This window comes from Juglans microcarpa x Juglans regia, chromosome 3D (genome assembly GCF_004785595.1).
Source record: "Juglans microcarpa x Juglans regia isolate MS1-56 chromosome 3D, Jm3101_v1.0, whole genome shotgun sequence".
Lineage (NCBI taxonomy): Eukaryota > Viridiplantae > Streptophyta > Magnoliopsida > Fagales > Juglandaceae > Juglans > Juglans microcarpa x Juglans regia.
The window spans coordinates 11040249-11054222 of record NC_054598.1 but is presented as its reverse complement, the minus strand read 5'-3'; the positions used below and the strand labels follow the sequence as shown (position 1 = coordinate 11054222).

The 13974-nt window shown below is 34.7% G+C and overlaps 1 protein-coding gene across 1 annotated transcript; it reads right to left on the bottom strand.

Annotated features, from left to right (window-relative positions):
* Positions 1 to 110: 110 nt before the first annotated feature.
* LOC121254658 (probable WRKY transcription factor 4) lies at positions 111 to 4912 on the bottom strand. Its single transcript, XM_041154778.1, has 4 exons — positions 4239 to 4912; positions 1931 to 2652; positions 1671 to 1829; positions 111 to 717 (listed from the first exon to the last, which is right to left on the bottom strand). The coding sequence occupies exons 1-4, from the start codon at positions 4722 to 4724 to the stop codon at positions 432 to 434; spliced, it is 1653 nt and encodes a 550-aa protein (XP_041010712.1). The 5' UTR covers positions 4725 to 4912; the 3' UTR covers positions 111 to 431.
* Between the last annotated feature and the right edge of the window lie 9062 nt (positions 4913 to 13974).

Below are 13974 nucleotides of genomic sequence, written 5' to 3'. Positions count from 1 at the left end.
CTTGCAAGCACTGGGTTAGGTTCACCTGTCAGGGCCCCATGCAACAGTTGAGCAACTATAAATTCTTAAACAACAATAACAGTAATAAATGCAACAGTTGAGCAACTATATAGAATAAAATTACATGTATTTCCATGTACAAAAGAATGCACAGAAAGGTATAATTTCAATAAGATATTGCTTCTTACACTAGTTTTACATACAACAAGATCAGTTACTGTATTAATCCAGGCAAGTTTTGTTTTGAACTGACTTCTCCGTCTTCTTTCCTAGTTCCATTCTTTTGTATATGGCTGTTTGGATAGAGGTGGGGCTTCCTCAAAACTATGGCCGATCTAATGAAAGTTAACTTGGCAGCGTTTGCCTGTTAATGGCAAAATTTCATGCCATCTGTCTGTCACCCACTGCTCTTCACATTCACAACGCAGAAACTATGTTATCTGCTCTTCTTTCAAACGTAATCGCGCTATCTGCTGTTGATCGTTATTGTTCCTAAGACCCATCTTGTTAGTTAAGGCATGCTTCTCGACTGCCACATTGTCTGGTTTTCGCTGTGATGCTATGCTGTTCGCTGTGTTATGGCTGCTAGTTTTAGCAGTTGGTACGTCATGATTATGTTTACCCTCATATGTTGTAATGACAGCTTTTGGATCTGTTGAAGCCCTCTCGACGTGCTTACGGACGGTACATCCTGGGGTTGTGCATTTGTAATAGCTTCTGCAGATCAGAAAAAAGATGCCTCAGTTATCCATGGGACTCACCTCAAATAGGCCAGGAATAAATACCCCTTGGCAGTTATAAAAAAAGAAATAGAGAGAGACATCACGCCCATAGACATAAAACAAGCATGAAGGTGGTCATGATGGTTGTAGTCTGACAAACTATGATTGAGATGATGGAGGAGTTAAAAAGTGGACTGATAAGAGTTGATGAAAGAAAGGCACAGCTATATAAATACGTGGTCAAAAGACAGAATGAATCTATCTTACTTCCACTACTTGGAAGAATTGATCATAGACCTATATTAGTGACAACCAAGGATAAGCCCTACACCTTTTTGATCTGTGGCTTCTTTCTGAATGCAGAATGTATACAATTGATTGAGGACACTAAGAATGAAGCTCCCAGGAATTTGAAAGCTGCTGCTTTCTACTTTAACTGAAGACTTAACACTGGTAGCAATGGCAATTCAACAACCAAATGCACCTAAAGAAATTTTATTAACCTCTTGAACGGATAATGGAGTTGGTGATACCACGTATCACCTAGCCACTTTCTCAAGAGGATTCTAAAGTCTCAGGGATCAGTTGAGGATTTAAATGAAAGTTTGAATAAGTTAAACCCGCCTTCTCATTTACAATTTTTATAAGAACATCTATATTATCAACCTCTTTCAGTAAATGGTATGCAAAAAAATATCTTAGAATTATCAAACGCTGGACTTCTGTCAAGAGATAATTAATAAGTAGTGATAGGATAACAACCCATTCACAACTTGTAGACAACTTTAAATATAATAATATTTTTTATTAAATTTAAACACATCAAATCAAAATAAAATTTAAAATAATATTATTTTATTATATAGTTGTATACAAATTGTTATTTAGTGGTAAGTTTATCATTTCTCTTGGTGAATTGGATCAAGAGATAGGAAAAGTAGTAGCTACCTTGGATAGGGACTTCCTTTGACAACCTTCTGTCCATATTTTCGCCATCTATACCCATCATCTAAAAGATCCACTTCACTAGTTGTCTGCACAATGATTCTAGGTTCCGTAACAGTCCTATGTGAAGAAGCAGGCTCTGAAACCTTGAGCTCTGTACTTCTGCACAACAGAAAGAGATCTGTTAGAAACCAAAACAAACAAACAAATAATCAACCCTTAGTCGTGAGCAGATCAATATTGAGATAATACAAAAAATCTACCGTCTCTTTGGGTCGGGTTCATCTTCATCCTTTTCATCTACTCCAGTTTCAGCATCACCCACTTCCTCGCTGTCACTTGTCCCAGATAAGTGTTCAGGTGTAGCTTGGCTAGATTCCTGGTCCTTCTGTGACATTGAACAAGGAGCTATACCTTCTTTCAATTTGTTTAAAGTCCCACTTTGAACTTGAGAGGCTAAGCCAGGATTCCCCTGAATAGTTGAATTTCCACTGGGATTTCCAGTGTCCTTTGCACGCTTATTGTTTTGGGGCGGTTGATGGTTGTGCTGGCCCTTGTAAATTATTTCGGTTACTTGGCCATCAAGAGAGCGCTCAACCTTTTTCTTGACAGGACAATTTGGTTGGGAGCATTTGTAGTAACTACGAGGAAATTCACTACCTTTCACCTGCTTCTGCCCATATTTCCGCCAGTTGTAGCCATCCTCAGCAGGCTTATCAGCAGCAAATGAAGAAAGTTGGGATCTCTGTTCAGAATGGGAGAAATCAGACGATTCATTCACTGCGACAACAGAGTCTGGTATTGAGGGGCCCTGCTGATGTGCAGTTGTATTGGTAGTAAAGGTTGAAAGCTGTGCTGATGATGTAGTAGGTGCTGTTGATAATGAAGATGGATAGTCGGTTTGGACATGCAAATGGGAATGGGATTGTGCAGCCTGAGCTGTGACCTGGGCCAGAGCCTGCTGGTGTGTCATTCCAAAGGACCCCTACACGTTTCATGCATCACAACAATAAGAAGCCAACACAATACGGATTTGAAGGTTAAACAGTTATATAGCATGGATGATGAGAGAACAAAGTGTGCAATCTCGGAAGCATGTCATGGCCGCCACACTCATATTTTATTCGGCATAGATGTGTATCATATACATATAAGAAGATTAACTTGTTTTCACAGCTACGACATGGGATGAGACTTTGATACAGCATGGATCTGGGATGGTTAAGTTTGGGGACTAAAAATTGAAATTTCTCAAGGAAGAAAAAGTGATGCAAATGAAGAGCAACAGATCTGGTGATTTATACAATTATGGTATAACATTAGAATGTCGGTTAGTATCAAATAATGGCCACGCGTACTTTTTTAGTTTATATAATTTAAGTTAATTCATTATTTATAACTATTTAATGCCTTTTGATGTTCGTTAAGCTGGAAGCTCAAATCTCGGGCACTACTATCTCTAATCTTTAAGCCTCAATATAATTTAGATACTTTCTTTTTTTAATAAGTACTATCATTTAGATACTCAACATCATGGTAATTGCTATATGCTTGGGAGTTGAAATGACTTCCTTAAAATATGAACAAGGAGAGAAGATATCAAGTATTAGCTCATGCATCTCCATCACCATTCTGCCCCGGGGCTGATTAATTAGGTTAAGGAAAATATGAGGTGACCTCGTTAAAGAGAACATTCAAGGATACAAAAATATAAACAAGGAGAGAAGATATCATGTATTAGCACATGACATATAATATTTTTATTTTATTTTTTAAAAAATAAATAAAAGCACGTGCTATATACTACATGCATACAAAACCTTATTGCAGAGTACTGCACTGCTTAATTTAAACATAGTAGAAGCAAAGTATGTTTCAAATTTGCCAGTCACTCCAAACACAACCCCTCATTTGCTTTAGAACCCAAACAATTATTGAAATTCAATTCTTTGCTCTGATCTGATACTAGGTGCTCGAACATTATAAAGATAACACGTGGACTGTTTTGAATTGAAAGGAAACCATCTCAAAATCCAAAATGAAAATATGGTAGGAATATGAACCTCGTCAATTAAAATAAATATAGTACATCAAAATTTTCCTACGAAGTATTAACGTGCAAGAGAGATTATCTTCCTCAAAGTCTCAGCCTATAATCAAGAAAAAACTAGCAACATACGCAATTTGGGTATTCATGGTAAGCTTGAAATCAACAAAACAATAGATCATCTGAACTATTTAATCACATTTTTGTTGCCAACAGCCTGGATGTCTTAAGGAGCTGTCACATTTAAAACGCATTGAAGGTTGGATGACAGAATCGGTCATCACAAAACTCGAATCATTTCACAAGATCCCACTAAAGTAACCAATTTTGAACCATTTCCCAAGGTTCCAGATATATCTCCGGTCTCTACGGAAACAAATGAAATTTATCTTGTCAAAGTCTTTTTCTCTCGACAACAAAACAGAACATCAAGAAACGAAAAAAAAAATGTTCTACAAAACCAAAACAAGTATGTGTATGAAACGTATAAGTGCCACAGAACATGTAAAAACACTGAGAATTACCTGACCCGGTGAGAACAGCCCCGGCGAATCCAGCAAGCCGGCGGGGCTCATCCCCGGCGGAACCGTAAAAAACTGTGGCTGAGCAATCGCCAAACCCGGCGGCCGATTCTGCTTGAACCGAAAATCGTCATCTCGGCCAGTGGAATTTAATTCACCCGGCGCTGGGAAGCTCTGGCGAAGGAGTTGTGAGGGAATAGCCGCGGGGGAAGCCATGGCGCCAGCAAGGAGCTGAGAGAAGGACCTGCACTCGTCGTTGTCGGAGAAGAAGCTGGAGACGAGGGTCATGGGTCCCGGACTGAAGCCGAGCCCGGCCAGCCCGCCACCAGCACCATTGAAGATCGTTTCCATGGTGGAACGGGGTGGGAGAGTGATGGTAGGGCGTGTAGGAAGGGAAAGAGCGGTCGATTTCGAAGGTAGGGATGAAGAGGGCGGTGGTGACGACGTGGACGGGGGGAGTGGCGGCGCCGGGTCTTGGTTATCAGCCATTGATTTCAGGAAAAGGAAAAGGTGAAAATCTGATTTGTTGTTTGTCTGTAAGGTTTGTTTTGCATCTGTTTTCGTCCTCTGCCTCTGCGGATCTGAAATTCAGCCCAAAAAACCCCTTTTCACCATTTCTTTCTTTCCTCACTCTTCTTTCCTTTTTATTATTTATCTGTTTCATTTGTCTTTGTTTCGGACAAAGCTAAAGCTAACTGTCTATTGAGGCAAATCATGCAATGGTGAAATGACTATTTTAGCATTTAATGTCCTTCCCTCAATTTTTTAACTGATTAAAATAGAGATACGTTACGCACAATTATTTTTACATATATTTTTTATATATTTTATCATGTGATTAATAAAAATAATTATTTTATATTAAAATAGAAATATGCACAAAAAATATATAAAAATAATCGCATGTAAAATGTTTGCTTTGAATAACGTTAGATAAATTTTAAGACATAAATTTTGCACACCCTTTTTAAAAATTGTAAAATATATTATTAAAAAATAATTCTATTTTTAGGCAGATCTCAAATTTATTTATTTAAAATACACATATCATTTCTCTTAAAAAAAATATACTGAAATCTAGAATTTGGCTTATTTTAAAAAAATAGTAAATTGATGACAAAACCTAAAATATCTAAGGTGTTGTAGAACTAGTTTGTGGATTTCAAGATACATAATAGTCTATGTCGCTTCGTGTGGCTGACGCATTAAGAATAACAAGATGTAAATCTTAAAATTTTAGATGGTTGAATTGATTGTAATGCATGTATCATTATCAATAAGGGAAGTAATAGGGTAATATATTAGACTGGCACTACATTCTAGTAATATAACAAGGGAATGCGTGAGGTTTACGTATCTTAAAATTGTAAATATTATTTTTATATCATAAAATATTAAAATACAAAATACCAAAAAAAAATCAATTTAAAAAATAGTCTTCCATGAATAAATTTATAATCGTGGGAATGAATCCATATCAAAACGGCTATCTGTGTTAAAATTCAATAGGGATTCACTAATATATAAACAAGTTTTATATATGGTATATAATAATTTTTATAAAAATTTTATGTGCAGTCATTTTTATATATTTTTTATGTATTCTATTAATGTAATTGGTTATATCACTTTTTTTTAATATAAAATAAATATTAAGTTTTATTATATCAATAAAATATATAAAAAATATTTAAAGGTAACTGTATATAACGAATTTGATTGTCAAATTATAAAAACAACAATAATTTAAATTAATGAAATTATGAATAAATGAATGGCTAGGAAGTTGGAAAGTAGTGGAAGGACAAAAGTGGGAAATCGAGGCCTCTTCCAAATCAGTGAAGAAATAATGAGCATAACTGGTCATGTATCGATGATCTACCTGTCTGACTTGAAGCTGCCAACCTGCAGAGGGTTTGCGCAGAGCACGAAGGTCCACATTAATGCAACGCATGGAGCATATATTTATATTTAAAAAATTAACAAGTATTTATTTTCTTCTTTACTCCTTATCATTCGTTCGATGTCTAGCCATTTTGGAACATTATAATCCTTAACTGACATTGGGGCCCATTACTATAATGGCACATTAATTCCGGTAAAAAAAAAAAAAAACCAAGAAGAAGAAGACTTTTTTTGTGGGATATAATGTCAACAATTATATAATATAAAGTTTTTAATTTGTACAATATTTAAGGGTTTTTTTGGATAATTAAAATATTTCAAGATATCTATAAATAATAATAAAATAATTTGTGAATAATATTAAAATAATTTAAGTTAAAATATTTTATTGTGATTTAAAAAATGAAAGAGAAAAAGTTGAATAAAAATATTATAAAATTAAAAAAATTGTTTGAATCTAATTATTTAATATTATTTTTATTTTATAATTTGAAAATGTTGTATTGTCTTTTGTGTTTTGTTTGAAAATTTAAAAAAATTGTATTGAATTTTGTGTTTAGATAATAATTAGATGAAAAAAATAAAAATTAAAAATTAAAAAAATATTTTATATTTAAGTGATATTTATAAATAAAATATTTAAATATACTACACCATCCAAACTAGCCCTAAATAGTCGTGACATGTGACGTGGATAATATAAATTTTCTAATTTGGACAATATTCGCAGCAGCAGAAGTTTTAATTCAGAACCTATACCACAATTAAGTAAATAGAATGTGAATTAGTTAAAGCAGATTAAAACAAATCATTTAAAAGCTTTATGTGAATTAGTTAAATGCTCAGCAACGACTTTTTATCAATCTTGTTATTATTTGGATTTGTATATTTGATTTAGGATGTGTTTGGCTGCTGAGATTATTTCAGACTATTTTATTATTATTCATAAATAATATATTATTATATTTATAAATTATTCATAAAATTTTTTATTATTATTTATAGATTTGAGATATTCTTAATATTTAAATTGTAATAAATTATAAATAAATAATACAAGAAAAGGCAAGGTTACGTTACCTGAGGGATAGGAAGCTGAACAGTGCACTCGACCCATTTCTAGTGGCTCACGTGAAAAATAGTGTCATAGAAATGAAAGAAAACAAGGGAAGTCATGTCATGTGGAAACGGGGGCTGGAATTTGTAAGACGAGTAGGGACCGCAGAGTGTACCATGCAGTGTGTGGAGTTCTATCATCTATGATGTCAAGCAGTGACTGCTATTTTTATTATTTATTATTTATTTATTTATTATTATTATTATTTATATATTTATTTAAGAAACATTTTTCATTCATTCATATATTTGTAAATTGAACACAATTTTCGTCTCTCTATAAACTAGTTAATACAAAAAATGGTGCCTCTTCAATCCATACCATCTTCTCCTCTGACTGTAAACCAGCCTTTGCTAAGTTATGTGCAGCTACATTAGTACTCTTATGTGAATATTGTACCTTCCATCCATACCAGTCTTGAAGCCATCTTCATCTCCTCGTTTATACTACCAAAATAAGAGAAACTTTCATCTACTTTATTCATTGTATTAATAATGATCTAGGTATCCCTCTCGAATATTACTTTGTCAAAATTGAGATCCCTACATGAGTCGATTGCTTTCTTCAAAGCATAACACTAAGCTATAGCTGGTAGGTCAACATTTGGTCTCTGGTCATTACAAGCAGCCATAACCTCTCCCTCTTCATTTCTGATTATCACTCTCATTCCCATCTTCCTTGTTTTAACATCCAAAGCAACATCCCAATTGGCTTTAACAAAGCTCAACTCTGGTGGTTTCCAAAAATTTTCACCTCCTATTGCTTTGGTAGTCCCCTCCTGACCCTTTGAAAAAGGCTTGGCTAGTTGAAAATCACAAAAGACTTCTTTTATTGATCTGATAACACTACTTGGACTGAAAAATTTCTTTTCGAAAATGTACTTGTTTCTTATGTACCCCAAGCTTCTCATAATAGCTACCATCTCAAACTTTGAAAGCTTGTGTGACAACTTCTCCCACAAACTCATCAAATCTTCTTCTGCTATTTTCCATTTTTGCAAAGTTTTTAAATGCAAAGTCCAAACATCATTTGCAGCATGGCAATGCCATAAAACATGCATTATAGACTCATCCTCTTGAAAACAAATAGGACACTTTGGTTCTTCAATTACTCTCCTTACAAATAAATTCCTCCTTATAGCTAACAACTCGTTGCCTGCCTTCTACATGAACATTTTTAATTTTTCAGGTAAATTCAAGCTCCATATATGTTTCCAGATGCTATTTGATTCTGCCCCCTTGAGGATTCCCCTTGTACAGCCTTTGATCCTTCTTGCTCTAAATAATAAGCACTTTTGACACCAAACAAGCCTTTATTTGAAGGGCCCCATATTATTTTGTCTTCCATATCCCTTCTGCTCAAAGGAATGTTGCATATTTGATCAGCTTCCTCTTTTTAAAAAATAGTTCTAATTAGTACCTAGTTCCATTCCTTTTTTATCCTCAACCATTAGCTCACTGACCTTAGCATCATCATTCAGTATAGCAACTGGACTCTGTACACAGAAAGAAGATGGGGTGCACAACCATTTTTTACCCTAAATTTTGATCCTATTACCATTTCCAACTCTCCACCTTAGCCCTTTTTAAGCAGCCCCAATGAACTCCACACACTTCTCTATATCAATGAGGGTGCATAGCCCAATTTTGCCTCCAGCAGTGAGGTATTTCTAAAATACTTTTCCTTATAGATTTGTGTTGTTAAAGGATTTTGCAAAATTCTCTAGCCTTATTTTGCCAACAAAGCAGAGTTGAAATTCTCCAATTCTCTGAAACCCAGGCCTCCCTTGCTTTTTGATAACCCCAATTTCTTCTAGCATCTCCATTGGATACAATTATCTCTTTGTTGATTACCCCACCAGAACTTGGCTAACAAACCATTAAGCTCTTTACAAAGCTTCTTTGGTAACCTGAAAACACTCATAGTGTATCATGAAATAGCTTGTAAAACAAGCTTTATTATAATTTCTTTTCCAGCACTGGAAAGAAAAGAGTTCTTCCAATTATTAATCTTTTGCCAAACTCTTTCTTTTAAACACCTAAAGGTATTATACTTAGATTTACCCACCATAGGGGGAAGTTTCAAGTATCTTTCATAGTTCCCTTTCACCAAATCCCCTCCTTCCCTTAGGTTTCTTCTTTTGATTTCTGGATCAGTGTTAGAACTAAAAAAACATGGCTATCTTCTCCTTATTTAAGAACTGACCAAAAGCTGCTTCATACCTACTGAGAATCCCTTTCAGTTTTAATAGAACACAATCATCTGCAAATAAGAGATGATTGATTCTCAGCCCCCTCCTCACAACTGAGACCCTTCTTATTTCCCTTTGTTGATCTGACTTATTGAGCAATGCACTAAGAATTTCTGCACACATGATAAAGAGCTAAGGGGAAAGAGGATCCCCTTGCCTTAATCCCCTCAATGGATAAATTTTCTTCCCTGGTTCACCATTAACCAAAACTGAGTATGTGACAGAAGAGACACATCTCATAGTCATCTTTGTCCACTCACTGTAAAAACCTAGCTTCTTCATGATAGCTTCTAAGTAATCCCACTCAATTATTTCATAAGCCTTTGACATATCAAGCTTGATGGCCATGCTTCCCCTTTTGCCTTTTTTCTCACCTTCATTGAATGTAAGACCTCATATGCAACCATAATATTGTCAGTGATTATCTTTCCTGAGATAAAAACACTTCGATTGGGTGATATTATGTCAGACAGTACACCTTTCAGCCTATTTACAAGTACTTTTGTAGCAATTTTGTAAATGACATTACATAGGCTAATAGGCATATACTCAATAACACTTAAAGGGTCTTTTTTTTTTGGGATTAAAACTATGCAAGTATAATTAACTGGAGAAAGCAGAGACTTACTATTAAGGAAATCCAACACTGCATTGCATACATTCTCACTTATTATATTCCAATGATTTTGGTAGAAACAAGCACCAAAACCATCTGGACCAAGTGACTTTAAAGGCCCCATATATTTGACAGCTTCTTCAATTTCCATTCTGCAGAAAGGTTTGACCAGTCTCTCATTCATAGCACTTGTAACTCGAGTCTTCTCCTACAGTACACAGCCTTCAATATCTTCCAATCTTGGTCTTGTCGAGGTAAACAACTTCTCAAAATTATTGTTGAAAGCCCCTTCAATTCCTTCTTGAGTTATAAACATATTTTTCTGCTCATCCATGACCTATTTAACCACATTCTTCCTCCTTTTCTATCCGTCATTGCATACCAGTTTTTTTTTACTCTTTGTTTCCATTTTAGGTCCTCACTCTCAAGCATTGACCACAACTCCTTCTGCACTCTTTTGATTTCTTCAGAATTGTATTTGCTCTCTTCATCTTGGAGCTTTTTTAGCAACTTAGTTCTTTTTTATACCTTTGAGTCTATCTGAACCAATCTGCTTACTCCACCTCAAAATGGCACTTTTGCATCTTTCCAGTTTAATATGAATTTTTGGTACATGAGATTCCCTCTGCATATTTTGCCAAGCCCCTTTAATAACATCCTCATAGCCTTCCTCTTTGACCCAACTTGCTTCACATCTAAAGATCTTCTTCCTTTTCCATACCCTTTCTCCTCTCTTCTTCATTGTCAACAAAATTGGTTTGTGGTCTAAACTTCTCCCAATCAACACTTCCAGCCAATAATTATTGAATATTTGTGCCCAGTTTGGATTAGCCACTGACCTATCTAACATTTCTTTAGTAAAGGTCTCATCTTCATGTTTGTTGGTCTAAGTGAATTTGTCCCCTCTCCACCCGAGATCAAACAAATTACCCTCTTCTAATGTTAATCTAAAACTTTCCATTTGTCTCTTTGATCTTGGCTTGCCTCCCATTTTTTCATCATTAGAAATAATCTCATTAAAGTCCCCTAATACACACCACCCTTTATTACTACTTGGTTTCAAAGACTTTAACAAATTCCAAGCTTCCTCTCTTCTACTAGTCTCAGGTTGACCATAGAATCCAGTCATCAACCACCTATCATCACCATTCTCATCTGAAATCCAGGCACTAATATGCCTCTAAGTGTAGTTTAGTAACTCAACCTTCACTCTACTATTCCACCAAAGAGTTAATCCACCATTCTTTCCCAAAGGCTCCACCACAAAGCATCTCTCACAGTTAAGCCTCTTCTTCATTCTCACACACTTATCACTATTCAACTCGGTTTCCTTTAAAAGAATTAAGTTTGGGTCCTTTTCCTTCACCATTAGACAAAGATCTTGAACTGTCCAAGAGTTCATAAGCCCTCGGCAGTTCTAACTTAAGGTCTTCATTGTAAAAGGTGGGGCTGTTGAACAACCTCCACCATGCTTTCTTTTGGATTGTATTCCTCACCATCAAAGTTTCTGCTTGTCTTCTTTCCTTTCAGCCTCTTTGTTTCTTTCCCCTCCTCATTCTCATTCTTCTTTTTTAATGTAATTTTCACCAATGCTAACTATGTTCTTCCCTTTTTCTCTAGCCATTGTCTTCTACTCACCCTTCATTGTAGCTCTCTTGGAAATTAACTCCTTGATGGTTTCAAAAAGGTCTTCCCTCTCTTTCTCCACCTCAGTAATGTTTTCTTCCTCATTCTCTATCTCTTCCTTCTCTATTTCTTGCTCTACTCCCTTCTGAACTAGCTCCTCCTCCTTAGTTGTTTCCCTTTCCTCCTCTGCTTGCTTATTAGTCATCATTTTATCATCCATTCTATCCTCCTTCTCATTGCCCCCTCCATTTATTCCCTCAGGCTCAGCCTCACTATCACTCCTTCCCTTCCCAGACACTATTTTTTCACTAAGTACATTTTTTTCCCGTACTATTATTAATAATTTCTTCTACCTCATCATGAATAAACCATCTCCCTCATTGCTTTTTTTCGAATTAATTGATCCCCTCTTTCTTTATTTTTACTGCCATTTTTTATTATGCTTTCAACCAAACCCCATATTGAACAATTCCTTCACTCTTGCTTTCAACCTTCCTTGCCATGTGTTAAACATCCACAAGAAAAGTAAAATTTGGACAACTTTTCATACTTTATAGGAATCCAGAGCTTGTCCCCCTTCACATTAATGGTTCAACCTCTTGCTAGAGGTTTTGATAAGTCTATAGAGATCAAAACCCTTAAGAATCTTCCCCAGCCACTCCCATCCTCCTTCACATCCACCTCCTATCTGTATCCCCCTATCCTCATTCATGCAAGATAGTGGCATGTTATGCAATTGAACTTAGAAATGCTCCTGCTCGAACTTTAGCTTGTGTGGTGGAGTATCTTCATCAAAAGGTTTTGGAACAAACAGATGAAAGCCAAACATCCATGGTTTTCCACTCCACACCTTTTTGTTTATCAGCTGGATTGGCAAAGGTTATAGGGAATACATTTGTATCCACTTCCAGAAACTTTGTAGGTTTGTTTATTCTCCAAACTTTCTTCATCGTGCTCTCCATCACCTCCTTGCTTATACTCCTATTCATACACACTTTCCCTACCAAACTGCATTTTCCTTTGTATGAAATCTCATCTCCAATTTCTTTTTCGAAGTCTATTACTGCTTCTTCATCCTCCATCAAATGCATTTTACCTCATTTCTCTTGCATTTCCTCCATCATTCTATGTTTCCAGATTTTTCCTTGATTTCCTCTCAATATCCTGTGCCAAACACCCCGGAAGATTTTTCTCCACCGTACTCCATCGTACCCCACTCCCTTTCTGTTACAACCCTCACTTATGCACCACCCAAATTCAGTTAGAATCTAGTGGACCCCACCACTCCACCTCTACCTCCCATTTCAAAGGAGAGAGAAGAATTTTTTTAGTATCATATCTGATAAGTGGGTTTCATTATTATATTTTTACTTAATGGTTAAGGAAGTGACTATTAGTGAAATTGTATTTTTTTTTTTAAGATTAAGAATGTTAAAAAAATACTTAGAAGAAAATACCAAAAAAAAAGTTTCAAATACACTATAGAGTAATAAATGGGTGGTAAGAAGTAGTAAGTCTATTATTACATTTACTTTTTTATCCTTCTTAGATGATTTTTTATTTTTTTTAAAATAAATATAAATAGAATAATATTATATACCAGATACTATTAATGAAATTGCATATTTTTTTTAACATTCTTAAGATTAAGAATGTTAAAAAAATAATTAAAAGAAAATATTAAAAAAAATAAAAGTTTCAACTACACTATAGAGTAATAAATGAGTGGTAGGAAATAGTAAACCTATCATTACCTTTACTTTATTATCATTCTTAGATGATCTTTTATTTTTTTTAAAAGATAAATATAAATTGAATAATGTTATATACCACATTCTTATTTTACTTTTATCTTATTATTAAGATGCATGTGACATATGTATTACTGAATGATTCTTTATCATCTAATAATAATAAATATGTCATATATTACATAATAAGATGATAGTTTAGTATATAAAATTTAGACAATACTAAGGCCACTTAGAAAAATAACTATTGTATTATACCGATAGTGGAAAATGCACTACTCTTTTTCTTCAAATATTTTTTAAACTCCTTTAGATATCATAAAAAAATTAAAAACTTATTAAAAAAATATGTTCTTACTCATTAAATAAAAATAACGAAAAGATAAAATGATCACTTTGGGTCACCTTTGTCGATCGTCCGAACATTTTTCATAGAATTTTTCATATAAAAAAATAGAAAATCCGGGAGTTTT